The 25781-nt window shown below is 50.9% G+C and overlaps 1 protein-coding gene across 24 annotated transcripts in view; it reads left to right on the top strand.

Moving 5' to 3' along the window:
- The window catches only part of Obscn (obscurin, cytoskeletal calmodulin and titin-interacting RhoGEF), a 189488-nt gene that overhangs the window by 77587 nt on the left and 86120 nt on the right, over positions 1–25781 (top strand). For 22 of the 24 annotated variants that reach the window (XM_074056091.1, XM_074056102.1, XM_074056092.1 and 19 more), the window contains 24 exons: positions 1028–1303; positions 2526–2810; positions 2941–3207; positions 3333–3602; positions 4445–4711; positions 5171–5437; positions 5643–5755; positions 5848–6001; positions 6182–6343; positions 6428–6532; positions 7496–7762; positions 8003–8272; positions 8927–9193; positions 9278–9544; positions 9627–9893; positions 10921–11193; positions 11989–12255; positions 12420–12686; positions 17980–18252; positions 18709–18975; positions 20056–20322; positions 20417–20680; positions 21007–21270; positions 25396–25659. In XM_074056091.1, coding sequence (XP_073912192.1) covers positions 1028–1303; positions 2526–2810; positions 2941–3207; positions 3333–3602; positions 4445–4711; positions 5171–5437; positions 5643–5755; positions 5848–6001; positions 6182–6343; positions 6428–6532; positions 7496–7762; positions 8003–8272; positions 8927–9193; positions 9278–9544; positions 9627–9893; positions 10921–11193; positions 11989–12255; positions 12420–12686; positions 17980–18252; positions 18709–18975; positions 20056–20322; positions 20417–20680; positions 21007–21270; positions 25396–25659 — 5910 coding nt within the window. The remainder of the gene's footprint in view (positions 1–1027; positions 1304–2525; positions 2811–2940; positions 3208–3332; positions 3603–4444; positions 4712–5170; positions 5438–5642; positions 5756–5847; positions 6002–6181; positions 6344–6427; positions 6533–7495; positions 7763–8002; positions 8273–8926; positions 9194–9277; positions 9545–9626; positions 9894–10920; positions 11194–11988; positions 12256–12419; positions 12687–17979; positions 18253–18708; positions 18976–20055; positions 20323–20416; positions 20681–21006; positions 21271–25395; positions 25660–25781) is intronic. The other 2 variants (XM_074056093.1, XM_074056088.1) reach the window with 2 other exon arrangements.

Genomic DNA, 25781 nt, shown 5'->3' with positions numbered 1-25781 from the left:
GATTATGGCTGACGTCTGTCTTCTTTGTGCATGCTTTGTACAGTTGGCTACTTGAAATTGTGTACCTTACTGCCCGTGTCTACTTCAAAGTAGGTTACAGCCCACTTTACGGAGAACTGTAGGCCAAACTTAATTCAATAATGCATTAAGCAACAGGGGCTCAGTGTAGAAATATTTAGCGGATCAAGGGAATACGTAAATACATAGTAAGCTCAGGAATAGACTGTGCACAAATGCATCCCCAGTTCCATATCCCACCTTGTGCATTTTTTTTTCACATCTGAGTAAGATGTGAAGAAATGATAGTAGTTTCACAAATGGTGCACTGAACATTTAACTGTATGAAAAAATACTATGAAATGAGACCAGTAACTTATACCACACAACTCAATTCCAGATGGGTTAAAGAATGAGGGTAAAAAAATAAAACCATAAAAATTTTAAAAATTATTTCAGGATAAGGACCGATTTCCTATGTGGACACCAAATGCACTGACAAAACTGAGCGAGATTAACATAGGTGACCACATTGAAACTGAAATCATTGTTTCGGAGGAATCTTCATAAGAAAAATATGTGACATTGTGAAAGATGGGAAATATATTTACATCAAAAACATGATGGTCAGATCCATAACATTTCACAATGCAACGAGCCCATAGAAGTGAATGAGAGAAAGACAGTGCAACTGTCTTTCTGTCTGCTCACCACAGAGAACACATGCTAATGTGAAGATTGTAAGGCCTCCATGATCAGGAGGAGGCAGTAGAGCCGCAGGTGGTCTAGGCTGTCCCATGATGCAGGAGCTGTTGATTCTAAAAGCAGGTGAACTTGTGGAGCCTCTGGGATTCTCAGCCCTGTGGTGATTTTTGGAGAGAGGTTCTGGGGCTTATTGGGGCGCTCAGCTAGTGCAGAGCCTTGAGATATTTCTGTCACCTAATGGCCACCACTTCCGGCCTTTTTTCCCTCATATGACTGTCCTGATTTAGATAGTATTGATCATATGTCCCTCCCTGTCCATCCCCAGAATCCAAGGTGGTGTTTGTCAAGGAGCAGCCTGAAAAGAGTGAGGTGAAGGCTGAAGTGGGGTCTATTGCCACACTGAGCTGTGAAGTGGCCCAGGCCCAGACAGAGGTCATATGGTTCAAGGACGGCCAGAAACTGAGCTCGAGCTCGAAGGTACATGTGGAGGCCTCAGGCTGCACACGGAGGCTGTTAGTGCATCAGGCGGAAAAGGCAGATGCAGGGGAGTACAGCTGCGAGACTGGAGGCCAGAAGATCTCCTTCCACCTTGATGTCACAGGTCAGTGTTAGGGATGTTTAGGGCAGGTTGCGGACCTGATATTCAGGGGATGAGGGTTTCCCTTTAAGTCTTTGCTGGGTCTGTGTTTGGGCGGGTGCTTGGCTCCTTTCTGGAGGTCCTGCACTGCTGGACTCTGTCCAATGTTGTCCAAGGTCCTTGGAGCGCAGTTAGTGACTCTTTCCAAGATATTCCAGGCTTCTCCCTGAACCATGTTCTTGTGATTGCCCAGCACAACCACCTTCTCCATCATGAATTTGGGTGCTGTGTCTTCTTCAGGTGTAGGATGCTGTTAAGGTCTGGGGGCTGTGGAAAGAGCCTTGCTAGGATTTGTGAACAGCCTCCTCTGCTGTTTTAAAGTCCTTTGGGCCAGCCCTAGTCTCAGGAGCCTTAGCCTGATGGACCTCTGCCATTGGATGCTTTTTCTCCTCCCCTGTCTTGTCCTTGGAGTTCTGTTTGTGCAATTGTAGGTTGGTTCTGTGCGATGACCCCTGCTCAGGAGCCATCCAGGTTTGCTCCTGTGCCAGGCTGGCCTGTCTGCCCTGTTTCTCCTTCTCCAGTCTTCTTCCTAGCCCCTCTTCTGCCCTCTGTAACAGGAGTCTCCCAGCATTCCTGCAGTGCTGACAGTATTCTGTATTATTTATGACATTTTCCAGTGTCTTGCTGGGGTGTTGATCGTGAACTGATTGTCACTATACTTTCCTGGCTGTTCTAATCCTTAGCTGTGGTCCCTGATCACCAGTCCCCCAGCCCCCCCCATCTCCCACTTTGCAGCCAATGTGTTTGTTCTAAGTGCTCCACTGGGTGAGGCTGGCACTGACCATCCTGGCCTCCTCCCATTGCCCTCTCCCCTATCAGCCTCATACTTTGCCTCCCAGTGTCCACCTCTCAGCCTTTAATAGTAGGCTTCTCACATCTACGCTGTCTCCTTGGGCTGCCTCTGTGGCCTGTGCCTCACTCCAGGCTGGGCAGTCCTGCTCTGGACTGCTGCTGCGCACTCTTAGTGCTGCATCTGTATTTGGGCTGATCCTTTCTTGGAAGGCGGGACCCTTGGGCTCTCAGCTCTTGATTGGGACAGAGCTGGTGGTCCCCAGGCCTGTGATCCCAGGTAGCCATCTTTCATGGCCCCTGAGAACCTAAATGGTGTCCCTTATGTGGCATGTGTTCCTGATGGAGAGTCAGGTGCCCAGGTTCCCACCCTCATGCTAATGCACCTTCATCCCAGAGCCGGAGGCTGGGCCCCAAGTCCCAGAAAGACCCAGCCGCAGGGAGCCTCTGGTGGTCAGGGAACATGAGGACATCGTCCTGACCGCCATGCTCACCACACCCTCTGTGGCCACGGTGGCCTGGCTCAAAGATGGTGTGGAGATTCGTCGCAGCAAGCGGCATGAGACCACCAGCCTGGGGGACACCCACACCCTGACTGTGCGTGGAGCCCAGGTGCTAGACAGTGCGATCTACAGCTGCCGTGTGGGCACAGAGACACAAGACTTCCCAGTGCAGGTGGAAGGTAATTAGTGGTAGCCAAGGGGTCTCCTCCTGGGTTCCCTGTGTCTGCCACAAAGACTAACAGGTGATGTTCTATAGTTGAGTCACGGTGAGGCCCACTGGTGAGGTTGACATTCCCTTTGTGCCCTCAGAGGTGGCTGCCAAGTTCTCCAGGCCCCTGGAGCCTGTCACCGGGGAGTTGGGTGGTACCGTGAGGCTGGTCTGTGAGCTGAGCCCAGAGCAGGCGGAGGTGGTGTGGCGCTGTGGGAGCACACAGCTGAGGGCAGGCAAGCGCTTCCAGATGGTAGCTGAAGGGCCCATGCGCTGGCTTACTGTGTCGGGCCTGCGTGAAGAGGACACGGGAGAATACGTGTGCGAGACCCGGGATGACCACACCAGCGCAAGGCTCACTGTCAATGGTATGTGCAGCTGGGGAGGCAGAGTGGCTTCCTGAGGAGAGGTGTCTTAAGAGTGACTGGAAGGTGGGGTGAGGTCTCTGTAGAGAAGCCTCCTGTGACCTCTCAAACAGAGGTTCTCTCTTCAGTGCCCAGAGTAGTCAAGTTCACATCAGGACTGAGAGCCACAGTTGCAGAGGAGGGCCGTGAGGCAACATTCCAGTGCGTGGTATCCCCCAGCGATGTGGTGGTTACATGGTACCGGGATGGTACCCAACTTCAGCCCAGCGAGAAGTTTCTTATATCCCAGAGCGGCGCCAGCCACAGCCTGACCATCTCAGGTCTGGTACTGGAGGATGCTGGCCAGATCACAGTGGAGGCTGAAGGTGTCTCCTCTTCTGCTGCCCTTCGGGTCCGAGGTGAGCCTGGGCGTGAGAGTGAGCAGAATCTGCAAAATAATCCAGTGACTCTTTGCAGTGGGAGCCTCCCCCGGTGAGGCAGCATTGTGTTGTCCACTTGTGTCCTGGCTGATCCTGGGGGACATGCAGTTTGTCAGAGAGAAGGTGACTCAGTTGGGCTTGAGGTTCTGGATGGCTTTTCTGTAGGACAGAAGATGAAATTCTGCAGGTGAAACTCTGGGCTGAAGTTGAGGCACTCCAGAGGACTTCCTGGAATAGATGACTAAATTTGATGGCTAAGTAGGAGGGAGTGAGGCTGGCAGCCAGTGTACCCAGAAGCAAGTGGTATGGCTGAACTTAGAGAGTCAGACCTTCAGTTGAAAGAAAGTGAGAGCCATAACACTTGAGTAAGGGAGTGATGTGGACACACGCACCTTCTGATAAGAGTAGGGGACACCCTGAGGTTGGGAGGCCTATTTTTTTTTCTTTCTTTCCATTTCTTGATATGAGCCAGTGTTTTTGAGCCTTGTTAAAGGGAAATGATGGTGCAGCTGTTTTTGTGGGGTGTAGACTTTCCCACCCAGTTGCTGGAGATCTGATGCTGCTGGTGTCTGGCCATGGTTAGGAATTCCATGTACTAGGGCATGGCCCAGTTGTTCAGAGCCGGGGAGCAGGATGTGAGAGGAGCCTGCATAAGAAGCCTCAGTTTCCCTCATAAAGTGGACCTGTGTAGGTGTGTAGCTGGGGCCTTGCTCAGCTTGGAATGGGATCACTGGATCATGGTGGGGTAACTGGACCATCTGGACCCAGGCTTAGACCTGAGGTGGGTGGTCCCAGATGACCTCTGCTCTCCTGTGTACCAGAGGCACCAGTGCTCTTTAAAAAGAAGCTACAGCCACAGACGGTAGAGGAGCGGAGCTCTGTGACACTGGAGGTGGAGCTGACGCGTCCGTGGCCTGAGGTGAAGTGGACACGCAATGCTGTAGCCCTGGTGCCTGGCAAGAATGTGGAGATCCATGCTGAGGGTGTTTGGCACCGCCTGGTGCTGCACAATGTGGGCTTCGTTGACCGTGGGTTTTTTGGTTGTGAGACACCGGATGACAAGACACAGGCCAAGCTCAATGTGGAGAGTGAGCCTGGGGACAGCAGAGGGTGGGATGGAGGGTGGGTTAAGGTAGGAGGAGTGGGGTGCTAGGCCTAGGGGCTGGCCCAGAGGAGTAAGGAGGCATAAAACCCCTTGAAGAGGCACAGCCTGAAGGGAGGGACAGACTTTCTGGGGTGGGGAGAATAGGGTAGGGTGGCCACCAGGGAAGCTCTGTGGGGGAGGTCTTGGGTTGGAAAGGAATGGATGAACCAACTTTTGGAGTTAGACTTTGAGGAAAAGGCTGAGTAAGGAGTAGATCTGAACTGGCAGACCTTGGGAGTGAACAGGGCGGGGGTCAGGAGTTGGGAGAACTGCCAAGACCTCCCCGTGCCCCGTGGCCCCTGGGGAAGCCACTTGTGCCCATATTGAGTTTGAATGCTGGATGGTGGGAGCGGGAGGGTCTCCATGCAGCAGCTCACTGAAGCCCCCTTGTGTGTCCCCACAGTGCGTCAAGTCCGGCTGGTTCGGGGCTTACAGGCAGTGGAGGTGAAGGAACAGAGCACTGCCACCATGGAGGTGGAGTTGTCACATGCTGATGTGGAAGGCAGCTGGACACGTGATGGTCTGCGGCTCCAGCCCGGTCCCACATGTCACCTGGCGGCACATGGCCCCATTCACATCCTCAAGCTCTCAGAGCTACGACTTCAGGACAGTGGGCTGGTGGCCTTTAGGAGTGAGGGTGTACACACGTCAGCCCAGCTTGTGGTCACTGGTAAGTAGGTGAAGGCCAACAGGACCAATTCCAGAACATTCTTGCTCCCTTCCCCAAGTTGGTCCAAGGAGGCACAAGGAGACAAAGGGGGCCAGGATGTGAAATCCTCTTGAATGACTCCAATTAGCCTTCCCCTCACTGCCCTGGCCTGGAAGGCAACTCCTAGCACCATGTCTTCCCTCACCTTCCCCCTCCTGTCTCCCAGAGCTGCCTGTGCATTTCAGTCGTCCACTGCAAGATGTAGTGACCACCCAGAAAGAGAAGGTGACCCTGGAATGTGAGCTGTCACGTCCCAATGTTGATGTGCGCTGGCTGAAGGTGCCTTTCTTCCCTCTTTGAATCTCTGTGGGCAGGCAGGAGTGGGACCCATTGACTGGGCCACCCCAGAATCTGACCTCTTTGCTTTGCAGGATGGTGTGGAGCTGCGGGCAGGCAAGGCATTGGGGATAGTAGCCCAGGGCACCTGCAGGAGTCTCATTATTTACCGGTGTGAGATCGGGGACCAGGGTATCTATGTGTGTGACGCCCATGATGCTCAGACTTCCGCGTCCCTGAAGGTGCAAGGTGAGGCCTGGACAGAGCCAGGCTTACTGGGCAGAGCCAGCAGGTGTGAGGACCTCATCCTGCACCTGTGTCCCCCCTCTGGGTGTATGGCCCCTTCGCCATCCCTCAGCAAGCTTGGGGAGGCACGCTGGGAGCACTGTTGTGCTTCTAGGCATGGCAGGGCCTTGCTTGCCTCTTCAGGCCGTAATGTCCAGATCGTGAAGCCCCTGCAAGATGTGGAGGTGATGGAGAAGGAGGGTGCCACCTTCTCCTGTGAGGTCTCCCATGATGAGGTACCTGGCCAGTGGTTCCGAGAGGCCAGTAAGCTGCGGCCCAGTGACAATGTGCGCATCCGCCAGGAAGGTGCGAGGGCAGGCAGGCTATAGCTGGGTACGGGCTCCACCCCCACTCTACTTCTACCCTGTGCTGAAAGGCCTTTGTCCCCAGGAAGGACATACACTCTCATCTACCGGAGGGTACTGGCAGAAGATGCAGGGGAGATCAGATTTGTAGCTGAAAATGCAGAATCGCAAGCCCATCTACGAGTGAAAGGTGAGGGGGGGCTGAGGAAAGGACAGGGATTGGTTGTGAGCACAAGGCCTTATAGGCAGCTGGTCCTGGCACCCCTGACTCCTCCTTGGGCAGGGACAGCAGTGTCTCAGGAGGAGTGTAGAGAGTATTGCCTCCTCAGCAGGAAGATAGGGGCAGGGAAGGGAGCAGTCATAGGGGATATGAGGACTTGGGGTTGTACTGCTTGAAAAATTCACAGTGAACTCCCTTCTGGGTCTGCAGCCCACACTGGAGAAAAGGGGTATGGGACTCTGGCATCAGTCATCTTGATGGCCTTGACAGCCAAGGTTCATGAGTGAGGGAAGGTCTTCAGGCAGGCAAGTGAGAGTAGGGTTGGGGTATTGGGGCAGGACACGGACCCTTTGGGAGAGTAATGGGCAGGGTCATACCTGGTGCGGGGAGCATAAGACCTAGGTATGGGGACTGGAGAGAGGGTAGACATGGCCTCAAGGTTGGGTGAGGGCTTGCGGGGGGAAGGGAGGTTGTGGAGTCAGACCTGGGTGCACGGGGGCAGGGGTCAGGTTTAGGGTGTGCTGGGGCATCCTGAGCAGGAGAGTGGGGAGAGGTCTGAGACATGTGGAGCAGGAAATAGGCACTGAGAAGAGTGCTGAGCAGGGCATGCAGTACAGGGCATGGGCACATGGTGGTGGGGAAAGTGGGGCTCATGCATGCTGTTGGGGTATGTTTTGGATGGTGGAGGTTGAACACCCCACCTTGCTACTGGCTAGTTATATCCAGCAGATTCCAGATGAACCCTGAGGGGGACACTTGACTTGGCCACCTGGTGGTACAGGTGATACTAGTGGTACAGGCTTTGGGGTAGAGCAGGAGCCAGTCCATTGGCTGACTGAGGCCAGGAACAGACTGTGCATCTGTACTTGTTGGAGTCTGTGCAGGCAATGTGTCCAGTCCAACTATCCTGATCTTACCTGGCTGTGCCCACAGAGCTGCCTGTGACCCTTTTGCGCCCACTGAGGGACAAAATTGCTATGGAGAAGCACCGTGGTGTACTTGAGTGCCAGGTGTCCCGGGCCAGTGCCCAGGTGTGGTGGTTCAAGGGTGGCATGGAGTTGCAACCTGGGCCCAAGTATGACATGGTCAGCGATGGCCTTTACCGAAAGTTGGTCATCAATGATGTGCAGCCTGAGGATGAGGACACCTATACATGTGACGCTGGTGACGTTAAGACGAGTGCCCAGTTCTTTGTGGAAGGTGAGCAGGGGCCATATGGACAGCTCTCTCAGTTTATTGGGGGAGGGTCTGTGGTTTCTGTGGCTTGGCCTATCGATCCTAGAGGTAGTCACCTCTGAAAGGAGCCTGATTAGGGACATCCGAGCAGCTGGGGGAGGACAATATGGTGAGAGGGTTTGTTTCTAAGAAGGAAAACAGAGCTTGCAGGAGGGGGTGACAGGTCCTGAAAGATCTCACTGATGACCAGCTCCCCACCCACAGAGCAATCCATTACCATTGTGCGGGGCCTGCAGGATGTTACAGTGATGGAGCCTGCCCCTGCCTGGTTTGAGTGTGAGATTTCCATCCCCTCTGTGCGCCCACCCAAGTGGCTCCTGGGTAAGACTGTGCTGCAGGCAGGGGCAAATGTGGGACTGGAGCAAGAGGGCACCGTGCATCGGCTGACTCTGAGGAAGACCTGCTCCACTATGACTGGGCCCGTACACTTCACCATTGGCAAGTCCCGCTCCTCTGCCCGCCTGGTTGTTTCAGGTGAGTGTGTGGGCACAGGGCAGAGCTGAGAGAAGATGCAGCTCAGGGTTATGAGTGGGCATAGGGCAGTGCCATGAATGGACATGGTTAGGGCCACAGATGACCATGAATTAGGGGTTTGCAGGGTGGAGGTGTGCAGGGCCAGGGTGCAACAGGATGTGGGTACAGGGGCTGGGCATAGGTGGCCCATGCTAGAGTGCTGGTATGGAGAGGAGTGGGTGGAGCTTGGGCAGCAGGAGCAGATAAGGTCTGGTCAAAGGCCTGGGCTTAGGTCTGTGGGTGGATATAGCTTAGTGGCTTGAGGGGAATTGGTGGGCTCAGCAGATTTCGTAGCATGGTGGAGCTGGTGATCAGAGGCTGGCTGAACAGAATATAGGTGCTCATAGATGCTTATCAAGGGTGGGGCAGAAGTGTGTGGGGCCAGGGCACGCATGGGCCAGTGTGTGTAGTGTGGGATGTAGGCATGTGGGGGCAAGGTGAGGTTATGGGTTATGTGGAGCAGAGCCTGGCAGGAGGGGAGGGGCTGGTCAGAGGTGTTTAGGGCTTTGCAGACTCAGGGCTATGGGTGGACATGGCTTAGAGCCTGGGTCAGGGCTGGGCAGGTTGATCTGGTTTCTTGTGGCCCCAAATTCCTGCCTTTTCTTCACTCCGTAGACATCCCAGTGGTGCTGACCAGGCCTCTGGAGCCCAAGGCAGCACGTGAGCAGCAATCGGTGGTCCTGTCCTGTGACTTTAAGCCAGCCCCCAAGGCTGTGCAGTGGTATAAGGGGGACACACCACTGGCTCCATCGGACAAGTTCAAGATGATGCTGGAGGGCCAGATGGCAGAACTGCGCATCCTCCGGCTCACTCCAGCTGATGCTGCCATCTACCGGTGCCAGGCGGGCAATGCCCAGAGCAGTGCCGAGGTTACTGTGGAAGGTAGGGACAGTAGACCACCAAGCGGGTCTTGGGGCAGAGTGTGGCTGGCAGTGCAGTGCTGAGGCCCCAATGTGTTCCTTTTAGCTCGGGAAGTGACTGTGACACGGCCACTGCAGGATGCTGAAGCCATGGAGGAGGGCCGGGTCTGCTTCTCTTGTGAGCTGTCCCATGAAGATGAGGAAATCGAGTGGTCACTGAATGGGACGCTCCTGTACAATGACAGCTTCCATGAGATCAGCCATGAAGGGCGTTGTCATATGCTGGTACTGAAGAGTGTCCGGCAGGCTGATGCGGGGATGGTGTGCGCCACCTCCCCCAAGGTGTCAGCCTCTGCCCGCCTGGTGGTCAGAGGTGAGCCATGCTTGTGAGGTCTGTGGGGCCCCCCTCCTGGATGCTTACAGGCTCCCCTCACTGGCCCATACCCTACCCCCAGCAAAGCCGGTGGTGTTCCTGAAAGCGCTGGACGATGTGTCTGTGGAGGAACGTGGCATACTGGCCCTGCAATGCGAAGTCTCAGACCCCAAAGCCCATGTGGTTTGGCACAAAGACGGTGTGCAGCTGGATCCCAGTGACAAGTATAACTTCCTGAACACAGCGGGCACACGGGGGCTTGTGATACATGACCTGAGCCGTGAGGACACTGGCCTATACACTTGCCATGTGGGCACTGAGGAGACCCGTGCCCGGGTCAGTGTGCATGGTACGTCATCAAGGGCTTGGCCAGAGCTCAAGGGTGGGTGGTGCTGGTGTCCTGGGTGGCCTGCATCACTCTCCAAGATCGAGGGGGTTGCTCCAAGGTGCCAGCAGAACTTCTTGCAGGATGTTCTTGATGTCCTCTAGGGCTCAGGTTCAGGCAGTTGGGCCAGGGGACAATAGGCCATGGAGCCAAGGGTAGGAGGCTGCTCTGTATCCGCTTATGGCCCCCAGAGACATTCTTGCTGTACCAGGGGACATGTCTGAGCAGACACTGGCTGTGCTGTGCTGGTGTCAGGGTGCTAAGGGGTATGGGCAGGAGGCTGCCTGGAAAGGACCCCCAGACCAAGGGTACAACTGGTAATGCAGGTGAGGGGTGCTGCAGACTGGCCATGTTCCCATTCTTTATAGAACCTCAGAAAGCCCCTAAGTTCATAGTTATCACCCAGGTCCAACCCTGCCACCTTGAGCTTGTGGGTCTCTTTGAGCCCATCTCTCTCAGCTGGGGCAGGTTCTGAACCGCAGGGGTGGCATTCAGTGTCCTGGTTCAACTTCTGGTTGAACCTCAGTCCCCAAAGCATTCTGGTTTTGAGGACAAGCAGCCTGCCTGATTGTGATCCAGTGACAAGTCCATGACTGTCTTGATGGTTTGTGATCCAATAGGAAATGAGTAGAGGCAAAGTGAGTTTGTCGTAGGGCTGGACTCATGCTCTTTGGACGGGCTCTCTTCTCCTGCCATTCATGTTTCTCCCTCCTGGATGGTGAGAAGTATAGGTGGTCCTTGTTCTCTTGGCCACACTGATTGTAGCTCACAGCCATTGGTCATCCAAATACCAGAGCATGGCCAGCTTGAGGCCAGAGGGAATCTGCCAATTGGTGATAGCATGTTATAGTGTTGGGAATGGGGTTGAGGATGGATGAGAACCTGAGTCCTGCAGCATAGTCTAGCTCTTCTCAGGGTCTGGCATGGGGCAGTGCTGTGCTCTTGGGCCTGCCTCCATGTCTTGGGCCTGCCTCCATTGTCTGGTTTGCAGATCTGCACTTGGGCATTACTAAGAGGTTGAAGACGGTGGAGGTGCTGGAGGGTGAGAGTTGCAACTTCGAGTGTGTCCTGTCCCATGAGAGCGTGGGTGACTCAGCTGTATGGACAGTTGGTGGGAAGACAGTGGGCAGTTCTGGCCATTTCCAGGCCACGTGCCAAGGCCGCAAATACATCCTGATGGTCCAAGATGCTGCACTCAGCGACGCCGGGGAGGTTGTCTTCTCCATACAGAACCTTACCTCAAAGGCCTCCCTCATTGTCAGAGGTGGGCACCATGGTCGGGGGGGCTACTGAACCTGGATGATATAAGGAACTGTATTCCTGGCCTCCTTAGCCCCTGGTGAGCTCCACTTTAAAGAATGTGGTGACCTAGAGGTACCTGTCAGGGTGCTGGGGGCAGGAGACTGTGTTGGTTATCTAAGGGACTCACTCTCTTGGCTGAGCATCTGTGAACCCCTGGAGCAAGCCTAAGTTTCTGGTCACCAGTCTGTGGTCTGACTGCCCCATATGGTTGGTAGGTCCCAGTGCATATTGTTCATCCAGCCAGTTTGACACTTGAGCTGTGGCCATATGTTGACTGGGAAATTACCACTGTTATTTTGGATCTTGTGCTTCTCACTTACACACCTGATGCACATTAGTGGAGCTCCATGAACAGGAGCCAGCTTGTTGCCACACTCTGAACTGTGAGCCCTAAACGATGCCAAGAATATAAGATGCTATAGCCCCATAACCTTCTGTTTTCCAGGTCTCACCCTGTGATAGGGCTTCCAGCACTTCAGGGTCCCAAGGCCCCTGGGGTCCCAGGATTTGAGGGTTTTAGGTTCTGTGGTCTTGGTTTCCAGAGATTGAATATTCCTAAATGTCTGTCCCTGCCCTCATGCTGACCATGGCTGAGCCTGAGGCAAAATCTGAAGCTGTGGCTTCAGGTGTGGTCATGGCTGCTGGCATGGCTGCAGTGTTTGTATGGCTATGGCCATAGTTTTAGATGTGGTCAAGGGAGTGGCTGGTGCTGTGGCCATGGTTGTGCTTCATGGGTGGCCATTTTTGTTCTCTTCAGAGCGGCCAGTGGACATCACAAAGCCCCTGGAAGACCAGCAGGCCATGCTGGGGGAGGACGTGGTGCTTAGCTGTGAGTTGTCGAAGGCAGGCACCCCTGTGCGCTGGCTGAAAGATGGAAAGGCCATCCGAAAGAGTCAGAAATATGACCTGCTCAGTGAAGGCACACGGGCCATGCTGGTTGTCCGAGGGGCCTTGCTCAAGGATTCTGGCAAATACACATGTGAGACAGAAGCTTCCAAGAGCACTGCCAGCCTCCATGTGGAAGGTAAGTGCCCTGGAAGACCCCACATGTTGCCTTCCAGTGGTCCCTCTCTCCTGCAGCGTGGCCTGGGATCACCTCTGCCTCTGTTGTTGTGGCCAGGCTGGGAGAATATGGCTATTGTGGATGTGTGCAAGCTGTACCCCCAACCTGTTCTGTCACTCTCCCAGAAAAGGCAAACTGGTTCACAGAGGAGCTGGCTGACCTACAGGCAGAGGAGAAGGGCACAGCTGTGTTCATGTGCAAAACTGAACACCAAGCAACCACTGTGACCTGGCGCAAGGGCCTCATGGAGCTGCCAGCTTCGAGGAAGCACACACCCAGCCAGGAGGGCTTGACCTTGAGGCTCACCATCAGCACCCTGGAGAGGGCAGACAGTGACACCTACAGCTGTGACATTGGCCAGGCCCAGTGCCAGGCCCGGCTCCTGGTGCACGGTGAGGCTGGCTGGGGCACCCATTGCATTGCTCATGACATGCTGGCATTTTAACCCCTTACTGGGTTCAGATGCAAGCTATTTGAAGTAGACACTGAAGACCTGGAGTGGGTCAGAGATCAGGCCTCTACTTGGCCCTGGACAAGCCCACCTCCATTTCTTCGTCTCTCAGGGTAAAGTTAATCCCCTGGGTGGTCTCTGAGGCTTTTCCAGTGCAACCGTCTGTGAATGAGCCCATGGCTTTTCTTGACTTACGCATTTATTTGCTTGTTTCTCTGATGTCCAGGCATGTGCTGAGTCCAAAGGCACATGATGTATGACTCTCACCCCAGAGGAGCAGCCTGACTTAGGTTTGCTGGCAGCCGAGGAGCCTCAGGTGTTACCAGGCTGATAGTCAGTATGACCATTGTTTTTTCTCCAAAGAATAATGATGTTAGGAACAGTGGAGTATCATAATGGGAACACGTGTACCACAGTAAATTAAGGATGCATCCAAGGAGGTGGAGTCAAAGAGAAAATTGTAAAGGCAAAAATAGAGACATTTACCCAAGCTACTTTGGTACAGAGTATGGGTGTTGGAGACATGGGGAAGGATTTGGCACCTGCTCGTTTGATGGTGGTGCCCTTTCTGGGCAGGTGTAATGTTGGAGCATTTTGTCCGAATTGCTGTAGTCATAGAGACTGTAAAAGATAAGCTTTGTTATGAAAATCTATGCAAAGCATGGGGGTGTATGTAGAATAAGAAGGAATTTCTGTGGAGCCTTCAGAAAGTCCTTGAGAAAGTGCCTATCTCAGATAGGCAGGATCCTACCCCTTCATAACAGTCGGACAAGAAGTTTCATTATCAGCTCAGGAGTGTTTCAATAGTTATGGAGGCTTTTGCTGTCACTATTTGTCTCTGTGTGAATGGTCATTTTCATTCAGTGTGCAAGGTGACAGCTGTCATTCTTGCTTTGTAGGGAAGGAAACTGGATCTTTAAAGGGGTTAGTGGCCATCCTGGAGTGGTGTGTATGTGCCATTGGCATCAGAGCAGTGGTGACTCCAATCCTCCTGACCACAGCTTTTGCTAGGCTCTGGAGTTCTGGGTTAGTATCCAGGACTGAGTTTACTAGAAGTCCCTCCTTGGTCTGTCTTCAGGAAATAACATTATTCAGTATTTGAGAGGTCTCAGTGATGATAATTTTTTTTCATTTATTTATTTATTTTTATTTTTAGTATTATTACTTTTTATTCATATGTGCAAACAATGTTTGGGTCATTCCTCCCCCCTTACTCCCCCTCACCACCTCAATAACCAGAAGAAACTATTTTGCCCTTATCTCTAATTTTGTTGAAGAGACAGTATAAGCAATAATAGGAAGGAACAAGGATTTTTGCTAGTTGAGATATGGATAGCTATACAGGGTGTTGACTCACATTGATTTCCTTTGCATGTCTGTTACCTTCTAGGTTAATTCTTCTTGATCTAACCTTTTCTCTAGTTCCTGGTCCCCTTCTCCTATTGGCCTCAGTTGCTTTAAAGTATTTGCTTTAATTTCTCTGCATTGAGGGCAACAAATGCTATCTAGCTTTTTAGGTGTCTTACCTATCCTCATACCTCCCTTGTGTGCTCTTGCTTTATCAAGTGCTCAAAGTCCAATCCCCTTGTTGTGTTTGCCCTTGATCTAATGTCCACATATGAGGGAGAACATGCAATTTTTGGTCTTTTGGGCCAGGCTAACCTCACTTAGAATGATGGTCTCCAATTCCATCCATTTACCAGTGAATGGTAACATTTCGTTCTTCTTCATGGCTGCATAAAATTCCATTGTGTATAAATACAACATTTTCTTAATCCATTCGTATGTAGTGGGACATCTTGGCTGTTTCCATAACTTGGCTATTGTGAATAGTGCTGCAATAAACATGGGTGTGCAGGTGCCTCTGGAGTAACCTGTGTCACAATCTTTTGGGTATATCCCCAAGAGTGGTATTGCTGGATCATATGGTAGATCAATGTTTACCTTTTTAAGTAGCCTCCAAATTTTTTTCCAGAGTGGTTGTACTAGTTTACATTCCCACGAGCAGTGTAAGAGGGTTCCTTTCCCCCCACCCCTCGCTAACACCTGTTGTTAGTGGTGTTGCTAATGATGGCTATTCTAACAGGGGTGAGGTGGAATCTTAGTGTGGTTTTAATTTGCATTTCCTTTATTGCTAGGGATGGTGAGCATTTTTTCATGTGTTTTTTGGCTATTTGAATTTCTTCTTTTGAGAAAGTTCTGTTTAGTTCACTTGCCCATTTCTTTATTGGTTCATTAATTTTGGGAGAATTTAGTTTTTTGAGTTCCCTATATATTCTGGTTATCAGTCCTTTGTCTGATGTGTAGCTGGCAAATATTTTCTCCCACTCTGTGGGTGTTCTCTTCAGTCTAGAGACCATTTCTTTTGTTGAGCAGAAGCTTTTTAGTTTTATGAAGTCCCATTTATCTATGCTATCTCTTAGTTGTTGTGCTGCTGGGGTTCCATTGAGAAAGTTCTTACCTATACCTACTAATTCCAGAGTATTTCCTAGTCTTTCCCATACCAGCTTTAGAGTTTGTGGTCTGATATTAAGATCCTTGATCCATTTTGAGTTAATCTTGGTGTAGGGTGATAAACATGGATCTAGTTTCAGTTTTTTGCAGACTGCTAACCAGTTTTCCCAGCAGTTTTTGTTGAAGAGGCTGTCTTTTCTCCATCATATATTTTTAGCTCCTTTGTCAAGGACAAGTTGTTTATAGTTGTGTGGCTTCATATCTGGGTCCTCTATTCTGTTCCACTGGTCTTCATATCTGTTTTTGTGCCAGTACCAATCAACGATGATAATTAGAAGTAGTGCAATTGACCCTCTGTATCTGTGGGTTCTATATCATAGATCCAATGAATTGCTGATGGAAAACATTTTGAAAAAAAACCTGCACCTGTACTGAACACGTATCTACTTTTTTCTTGTCACTGTTCACTAAACAATAGATTGCAATACCTATACACTTAGTGCTTACATTGTATTATCTCTTAAAAATCATCTAAACATGATTTAAAGAGAACTTGATATGTGTAAAGTATGTAAAAAGATACTACCCCTTATATAAGGGACCTGAGCATCCTCTGATACTGTGTCGGTGGAGTCCTGGACGCAGTCCCTCATGGAGACTGAGGAGCGATGGTAGGCAAGGCAGCCTCACTGTGATTCTTTCTCTCCTTTCCAGTAAATCCACCAAAAGCATTCTGTTAGCACAGTAAAAGCCAGTCTGATTGAGTTGGTCCTCATAGTCAATTAAAAAAATCAGTTAAGGTGAGAGTCATAAACTAATGAAAGGTTCTGTTAAAAATGTAGAATATAAGCTTAGCACTGGTGGCTCTTGCCTGTAATCCTAGATACTTGGGAGGCAGAGATCAGGAGGACCATAGTTCAAGGCCAGCCCAGGCAACAAAATCAAGACCCTATCTCAAAAATACCCAACACAAAAAAGGGCTGGTGGAGTGGCTCAAGTGGTAGAATGCCTGCCTAGGAAGCTTGAGGCCCTGAGATCAATCCCAGCATGGAAAAAAAAAATAGAATGTATAGATCCCACCTGTCTGGGAACCATTTATTTGTGAGATTGTCCATCAATCAGAGTTCCTCATCTCTTTGGCAGCGTTGGGTGTCTTTAGAGTAGAGTCCTGTCTTCAGTGTGTTAGTGAAGGCAGAAGTATTCATTTGCAGGATCCATTTTGATTTCATGAATTGTCTATCAATGGCAAAAAAAAAGTTCGTTTCTGGGGTTCACACTTACTATCCCCCCAGCTTTTGATTTAAATTTTAGGGTAACCATCATTCTGTGTGCTTACTTAATTAATTAAAAATTAAATTTATATCAATGTGTTATGTCTGTGCCTACCTGTGAGGTATGGTGTGGTAGTTTGACGCGTGTCTGCAGTGTGTTATGGTCAGATTGGACACCAGCATTTCCATCTCCTTAAGCACTCACCATGGTCTCTGTGTTGGGAGTCTTCAGGCTCTTCAGATAATTTTGAAATGTAAATGATATAAGCCAGGCACAAGTACTGCAAGTTCTCACTCATTTGAGGAAGCTGAAAAACTCAATTTCATAAAATTAGAGGGTAAAATAGTGGTTACCAAAGGCCACTACTGAAGCACAGTTAGACTGGAGGAATTGGTTCTAATACTCTGTGGCACATCAGGTAACCATGGTCTTTTTCCCATTAATATTTCATCTGTTAATAGAAGGTTCAACTGCATTGCATGATCATAATGCAAATATAACTGTTGTAAAAAGCAGGTTTGGGAGCAGACAGTCCCCTGTCTGTTGGTAAGCACAGCTCAGTAGAAGGGGCCTGGGCTTCCTGCAGGCCATGGCTCTACCAGGCCAGCTTTGTAGGACTGAAGAGGGGGAAGATGGTGGGTTTGGGGCTCAGAGGTTGACCTAAACAAATATTTTTGGACTGTGTGGCTGTGATCCACTTTCTGTTTCTGACTTTTGTCAACAAGGGCTTGCTAAGCCATGAAGAAGAACGAAATGTTATCATTCGCTGGTAAATGGATGGAATTGGAGAACATCATTCTGAGTGAGGTTAGCCTGGCTCAAAAAACCAAAAATCGTATGTTCTCCCTCATATGTGGACGTTAGATCAAGGGCAAACACAACAAGGGGATTGGACTATGAGCACATGATAAAAGCGAGAGCACACAAGGGAGGGGTGAGGATAGGTAAGACACCTAAAAAACTAGCTAGCATTTATTGCCCTTAACGCAGAGAAACTAAAGCAGATACCTTAAAGCAACTGAGGCCAATAGGAAAAGGGGAACAGGTACTAGAGAAAAGGTTAGATCAAAAAGAATTAACCTAGAAGGTAACACCCACGCACAGGAAATCAATGTGAGTCAATGCCCTGTATAGCTATCCTTATCTCAACCAGCAAAAACCCTTGTTCCTTCCTATTATTGCTTATACTCTCTCTACAACAAAATTAGAGATAAGGGCAAAATAGTTTCTGCTGGGTATTGGGGGGGGGAGAGGGAGGGGGCGGAGTGGGTGGTAAGGGAGGGGGTGGGGGCAGAGGGGAGAAATGAACCAAGCCTTGTATGCACATATGAATAATAAAAGAAAAATGAAAAAAAATAAAAAACAAGGGCTTGCTAAGTGAAGTCAATTGCTTATGACTGTGAGCCTACCACCTCAGGTTTTAGGGAGAGGCAAATTTCCCTTGGCAGCTGGTGCAGTCTGGCCCTAGACAGTGGGAGCCCCTGACTTTCCTGCCTGTGCTTTTGCAGGCCAGAGAGTACTCATCACTGAGGACCTAGAGGACACAGATGTGCAGGAGGGCTCCTCTGCCACCTTCTGCTGCCGTGTCTCTCCTGCTGACTATGAGCCTGTGCACTGGTTCCTGGACAAGACCCCACTGCATGCCAATGAGCTCAATGAGATTGAGGCCCAGCCTGGGGGTTACCACGTGCTCACCTTGCGGCAGCTGTCACTCAAGGACTCTGGTACCATCTACTTCGAGGCGGGTGACCAGCGAACTTCAGCAGCCCTGAGGGTCACTGGTGGGTTTTGTGCCCCAAAGCAAGGGCTATCCATGATAGAGGATACCACATAGTCTTGGTGAGCCATAAAGAAGGGCACACAGCAGCTCAGACAGCAGCTTGGTCCTGTGCCAAGCATGATCCTAAGGCTCATAGGGAAGGCAAGATTCCCTGCAAATTGCATGTGGGCTCCCATCTCAGGAAGGCATCTTGGGAGGCTGAATTGAGCTGTTCCAAGATGAATTCCTCTTAGATGATATTGAGAATTTGTGATCAGCATGGCTCGTTTAGGCTACATTTCTCCAGGGTGGCAGTCATGCAAATCCTGTCCTGTCCCTTCAGCATTCTTTTCTGTAGTGGCAGCCAAAGGGCAGCAGGTGGACACTGACAAGGACATTGCCTGGCTTTCAGTGCCACTCTCTACCACAGCAGCACCATAGTTCCCAAGCACCTTTGACTTCTCTCTCTGTCTCACAGAGAAGCCAAGTATCTTCTCCCAGCCACTCACGGATGTCACAGTCACAGAAGGTGAGGACCTGACCCTCATCTGTGAGACCACCAGTCTGGATAGCCCTGTGCACTGGACCAAGGATGGGAAGACACTGCGGTCATCTGCACGGTGCAAGCTGAGCTATGAGGGCTGCTGGGCCCAGCTGGTCATCAATGGTGCCACCCTGCAGGATGGTGGGCGATACAAGTGTGAGGCCAGTGGGGCCTGGAGCAGCTCCATCGTGAGGGTCCATGGTGAGCCTCAGGGTGCCTGGGGTGCAGGCATGGGTTGAGGTGAGCGCATGCACACAGGAACATGAGGGAGGGAGGACCTCAAGATGCTTCTAGTGACTTCTCCATCTGTTTCTACCCTCTGTGTGAGGCACTCATATGTCCTGTTTGGCTCTCTGCTGTCTCTGGGGCTCTGCTGTCCCCAAGAGTCTCCCTGGCCTCTCTTGGCCTCCTGACCCATTTGTTGCTGACAGTGTCTTTCTTACTCCATTCCTGACTTGTTTTCTGATGTCTCTGGAGCTCCTTTCCCATCTTTGGCTCACATCTCTATTAGATTGCTTGCATTGCTCTAACCAAGTGCCACAGATTCAAACAACAAGAGTTTATTGTCCGACATTTGAGGAGTACAGAAGTCCAAGATCAATGGTATTTATCTTGATTGACAACTTTGGAGGCCTCTCTCCTTGACTTGTAGATGCCGTCTTCCTCTGTGTCCTCACATTTGTCCTGATTTCTTATAAGTACACCAGTGCTATGGAACTAAGGTTTACTCTAAGGATCTTATTCAGCTTAATTATCTCTTCAAAATACACATTACACCAAGCATGGTGATACACGCTTGTCATCCCAGCTACATGGGAAGGGGACACAAGAGGCACATGGTCCAGGCTACCCTGGACAAAAAATATGAGGTCCTATTTGAAAAACAACTAAAGCAAAACGGGCTGGAGCTGTAGCACAAGTAGTAGAACTAGCAAGCACTAGGCCCTGAGTTCAAATCCCAGTACCACCAAAAAAATAAACAAACAAATGAAGTGTTCATTACCAAATGCAGTCACCTTCTGAGATCATGGGTTAGGGTTTCAACACCTGAATCTTGGGGGACACAGTTCAGTCTGTAACACTGCACCCTTCTCTGTTCACCTGCTCCTTGGCTTTCCTTTCCACTCACAGACCTTCAGACCCATCTTTTCCCAGAGGTCTTGGGGTCCCTGCCATTCATCCCTAACATATGAACTGCCTACACCCTGCAGCTGCTTCCCAACAGGACCCTAAGTGGGATCTTGCTTGGGGAGGTCAAGCTGAGCCCATGCCTATCTGCAGCTCAGCCAGTGCGGTTTCGTGAGGCCCTGAAGGACATGGAGGTGCCAGAGGGTGGGGCTGCCACACTGCGCTGTATGCTGTCATCTGTGGCTGCGCCTGTGGAATGGCGTCATGGAGATGATGTCCTGAGGTCTGGCAGCAAGTACAGCCTGCGCCAGGATGGCGCCTTGCTGGAGTTGGTTGTCCGAGACCTGCAGCATGAGGACAGTGGGCAGTACTCATGCTTTTTTGGGGACCAGGTGACCACAGCCATGCTCACTGTGAAGGGTAAGTGTCCTTGTCTGCCCTGCCTATTTGGGCCCCTTTATCTAGTGCAGGAGAATGAAAATTATGCCTTTGTCTCTATCTGACCCTGTTGTAGCTCTGCCTGCCCAGTTCACAGGAAAACTGAGAAACAAGGAGGCCATGGAAGGGACCATAGCCACATTGTGGTGTGAGCTGAGCAAAGAGGCCCCTGTGGAGTGGAGGAAGGGAGCAGAGACCCTCAGAGATGGGGGCAGATACATCCTGAAGCAGGACGGGGCCATGTATGAGCTGCAAATCCATGGCCTGACTGGGGAAGATACTGGAGAGTACTCCTGCGTGTGTGGTCAGGAGAGGACCTCAGCCACACTGACCGTCAGGGGTAAAGACCATGTGTGGCCAAGTAGATCCATGTTCTGATGCCTAAGCATTGACTTCATGTTGTTTGTCTAACTCCTTCAATGTTCTCTCCTCATGTCTGTGCCACCCTCTTCCCATCATACCACAGGGCCCCTTCTTGCTTCCTGAGTTGTTGTGTGAACAGGAGACACCAGTGTCTGCAGTCAGCTGTCCACCCTTGGGCCATTGCCAGTTCTCTCCTGTTGTCATACTGAGTTTTCTGTATCTTTTCCCTTGTCTTGTTGTGTGCTGTGCCCCAACAGATTGCAGCAAATCTGATGATCCTGGTGTCTGTCTGACCTTCCCCAGCTCTGCCTGCCCACTTCATAGGAAGACTGAGAAGCAAGGAGGCCACAGAAGGTGACATGGCTACATTGCACTGTGAGCTGAGCAAGGAGGCCCCTGTGGAGTGGAGGAAGGGAGCAAAGACCCTCAGAGATGGGGACAAATATAGGCTGAGGCAGGACGGGGCCATGTGTGAACTGCAGATCTGTGGCCTGGCCGTGGAAGATGCTGGGGAATACTCATGCATGTGCGGGCAGGAGAGGACCTCAGCCACACTGACCATCAAGGGTAAAGACAATGTGTACCCTTGTGTACCAGCGATTCTGTGTCTGAGCATTTTGTCATGGCTTCTCTGTCTACCCCCATCTGTTATAGTTTTTCCTGTTTTTTTTTTCATCTCTCCTTTATTCCATTAGCAGGTAATTTCTCATACCTGCCATGTGGGGCCCATCTTGGAAGCCAGAAAACAGCAGAGAATGGAGGGGGGTCCTTCCCAACCCTGGGGGTCATGGTTTGAGACAGAAGACATGGGGAAAGCCAAGCAATTACAAAGATGCAATTATATGTTTGGGGAGATGGCACATCAGAAAAGGGGGGTAAGCAGGAGATGGCCCACAAAGTGGGGATGCAAGATGGGGGAGCAGTCTTGACATGTGTTTCTAACCACAAAGGTGAGTTTCTGTGCAATAGGAGTGAGGTGGCGTTGAGGGTCCATTCTGTGGGTATGAAGTGGAGGTGAGGTCCTATCCTGTGGGACTGAAGGAGAGGTGAAGGCTCACCTATGGGGGTAAGGTGCAGGTGAGGGCTCATCCTGTGGGTGGGGGCCAGTTCTGTGGGGTTGAGGAGCCATCCTGTTGGTGTCAGGTAGAGGTGAGAGCCCATTCTATGGGTCTGATTGGGAGGTAAGGTCCCATACCATGGCTGTCACCAATGGTGAGGATCTGTCCAATGTGAGTGAAGGGGAGATGGTGAGTCCTCTTACATGGGCTGCTCTCCTGGCCAGTTCACAAAGGCTCTCTGTGGTGGTCCCTCTGGCAGCCCACACAGTCTCTGTACCTCACTTCCTGCCCACAAACAGCAGAGTTCAATGGTCTTCATGTCTGTGACCACCCAGTTCACAGATGGGTGGGATGTAGAAGGGGCCATGGCCATAATGCAGTGTGAATTGAGTAAGTTCCCTCCCCTGGAGTGAAGGAAGAGGCCTGAGACTTCAGAGACAGGACAGGGATATATACAGATTGGACAGGATATATGGAGCCATGTGGCTTGGCTGCAGTGGCTCCTGGGGGCACTTGGAAATAGTAGCAGACTTGGGCCAGAGCCAGCCCACTCTACTCTGCTCTTGAACCCGTGGTTTCCTGGTCACAGTTGTGTCCAGGTAGCTAGAACTTCTGTCCTGCTGTGGCTGGAGGCCCCATGATGGGTAATCTCCCTGTCAGGGGTTCAGGTGCTCATGGTCCTGGGATGGGTTGGGTGGCTTCCTGAAGGGCAAACAGGTAAATAAAGACAGACATCAATGGAAGACCTGGGATATATTAGAGAGTAGGGAGGGAATGAGACTCCCATAGGTGCAAGGGGCCCTCGTCTGGTGGGCTCCACTTTCACATCAGGGATGGGCTCCTCTGGGCAGCAAAGAAAAAGGTTTTGGGGTTGCACATGGCCATCTGTTTGCGCAGACTTGTGGCATGCAGCTCTTGGCATGTGCTCAAGTGTTGGAGGCAGTTGTAGAGACATTGCCATGCCATGTCGAGCTACATGGACAAAGCACAGGGTCATAGGATGGAAGCACGGTGTCTTCATGCCCTCAGACTCAATAGGAAACAATAGAGGCATGTGGCTCTAGGGCCCATCCTGTGCCTTTAGAGCATTGGAAAGAGCAGTCACGGGAACCTGCTATCTCCTTTGACTCTGGGAGGTGCTGTCAGTGGCTAAGGTGTAGAGGATCCCAGGGGGCAAACTGCTGGCCACCTGAGGGAGCTGTTTCCAGAGTATGCATGACTGAACAAGGATGAGGCATAGTGGATGCCCTTGCCTGGACCTTTCTGGAGAGTGCTGCATTTTTGGAAGTTACTTCTGGACCACAAATCCCAAGGATGCCCTGAACCACTGATTGCTTAAAGAGCTCCAGGTAGATGGAGCTGGACGTTCCTGAAGCCCCAATATCAGGTTGGTGGCCAGAGGAGGTCCCCAACCTCAGTGCACAGAAGCCAGACTGTCCTCTTCAGCTTCTCTGGCTGTCTCCTACATGTTCGTGGATGGGTGGATCGTTCCTTCATTTGTTCGTATGGATCCTTTCATCCACTCTTCTTATGCATCAGGGAGCTTGACTGCACCATGAAGACAAGGAAATGGAGCACTGTGACCACCTGCGCTGGGATGACAGCCCCAAGACAAGAGTTGTGGCTGCTTCCCACCCTGTCAGGGTATTCCTTGTTCCTGGTCTGTGCTAGGAAGTGGGGTCTGGTATGGCTTTCTGGGAGAGTTTTAGGCAGCCTATGTGGTGTTTCTTCAACCTAGTCATTCATCAAGATTATGGGACTCCTGTGGCAAAGGGAAGTATGGAAGGGATTTACTAACATGTCAGGCCAGGCTATTTTCGGCCTTTGAGTCTGGAGTTACAGTGTAAACCAAGACAGGCACAAAAGATGCTAGGACAGAGGATGTCCCTCTGTTCAGTACTTCTACCATCGATCTCATGGGCTTTTGGCTATTTCTGTGGATTTGTCCTCATTCTGAGATCCTCTTCCATGTCTTTGCTGGCCTTCAACTGAATAGGTTTGGTCAGTCTTTCTCTGTTCCCAGTGCACTATTTCCTACCTGTATGTCACACATTTATTTATTTATTACTTCCAGAGTGTATTTCATTAAGTGTTATGTCCTGTCCCCAGAATTCTCCAAAGATCCTGATGTTCTTTGTGTTTTTGGAATGGATCATGGCCATGTTGTACACAGGCTAGACCAAGGGAAACCACCATCCCCAGCCTGTGCTCAGCACACTCAGCACATGGCCTGTGTGCAGTTGGACTTTGTGTCTTCCATGTACTATTCATGTCTTGTCTCTTCCATATGCTCAGAAAGTGTGATTGTGTTAATGTCTTTCTGATCTCCCAGCCCTGCCTACTACGTTTACAGAAAGTCTGAAGAATAAAGGGGCCACAGTCATGCTGCAATGTGAACTCAGCAAAGAGGCCCCTGTGTAGTGGAGGAAGGGAACAAAAATCCTCAGAGATGGGGACAGGTACAGCCTCAGGCAGAACAGGGTTGTGTGTGAGCTGCAGATCCATGGCCTGGCCATGGAAAATGCTGGGGAGTACTCCTGTGTGTATGGACAGAGAGGAACTCAGCCATGCTGACCATCAGGGGTAAAGATTGTGTCCTCATGGACCTGTGGCTTGGTATCTTCACATTGTCCCCCATCACCACCTTCTGCCTCCACATGCAGCATAGCTCCTATAGCCATCTGTTGTCTAACTGGTATCCTCAGAGCATCTCTCACCTACTCAGGCTCATGTGCATCCCATCACCCTCTCTGTTCCTCTCCAGCTACTTGCCTCCCTCACCATCTGTATGTTAGTTCACTTGTTCACGTTGTGGTCCTTCAGAGTTTGTATGGCTCTTTGTGGGTTACATTTCTGTGCAGAGACCGTCAGACAGTACCATGTTCTCAATGACTGTTGGGACCTTTCCAGCCCTGCTTGACAGATTCATAGAAGACTCAAGAAGCCAAGATGCCACAGAAGGTGCCACAGCTACCCTGGTGTGAACTGAGCAAGGCAGCTCCTGTGGAGTGAAGGAAGGGGTCTGAGACACTCAGAGATGGGGAAAGACACAGGCTGAGGCAGGATAGGGTTGTGTGCAGGCTGCAGATCCATAGCCTGGCTGCGGAAGACACTGGGGGGCACAACTGAGTGTGGGGACAGGAGAGAACCTCAGCCACACTGACCGTCATGGGTAAAGACCATGTATGGCCAACTAGATCCATATTCTGGTGCTTAAGTATTGCCATGTTGCACATCTGTGCTCACTCTGTGTTTTTTCCCTTTGTGTCACCCTCTTTCTGTACTGTTAAATGAACCAGGAAAGGCCACATTTGTAGCCAGCTTCTAAGGTGGATTCTGTGTCTTGTCCTTATTTGTGTCACATCCTGCCTGTCAGAGTTCTGCAGAGAATCTGAGTTTCTCCATGAGTTTCTGGCCCTGCATGTCAGATTCATATAAGACTAAGGAAATTACAGAAGGGGCTATGGCCATAATATTAAAAATATGCACCAAGAGACACAAAAACCACAGCCAGTTGTCAGCATACCTAGCACATGGCCACGCTCTTGGGTTTTGTGTCTTGTTTGTGCCATTCATATCCTGTCCCCTTCATTTGCTCAGAGTGTGAGTGTGCTTATCTTTGTGACCTCTGCAGCCCTTCCCACCAAGTTCACAGAAAGTCTGAGGAATGAAGAAGCCACAGAAGGTGCCACAGTCTTGCTTCACTGTCAGTTGAGCAAAGAGGCCCCTGTGGAGTGGAAGAAGGGAACAAAGATCCTCAGAGATGGGGACAGATACAGCCTCAGACAGGATGGGGCTGTATGTGAGCTACAGATCTGTGGCCTGGCCATGGAAGATGCAGGAGAGTACTCCTGTGTGTGTGGGCAGGAGAGGACTTCAGCTACACTGACCATTAAGGGTAAAGATTGTGTGTGGTCACATGAACCTGTGGCTTGGTGTCTACATGTCTGCTACTTTCCGCCTCATGTGACACAGTTGTGGTGACCCTGAGACCATCTGTTCTAGGACAAGACCCTCTGG

The sequence above is a fragment of the Castor canadensis genome, chromosome 15 (genome assembly GCF_047511655.1).
Source record: "Castor canadensis chromosome 15, mCasCan1.hap1v2, whole genome shotgun sequence".
Classification (NCBI taxonomy): Eukaryota; Metazoa; Chordata; class Mammalia; order Rodentia; family Castoridae; genus Castor; species Castor canadensis.
This window is presented reverse-complemented; position numbering and strand designations above follow the sequence as displayed.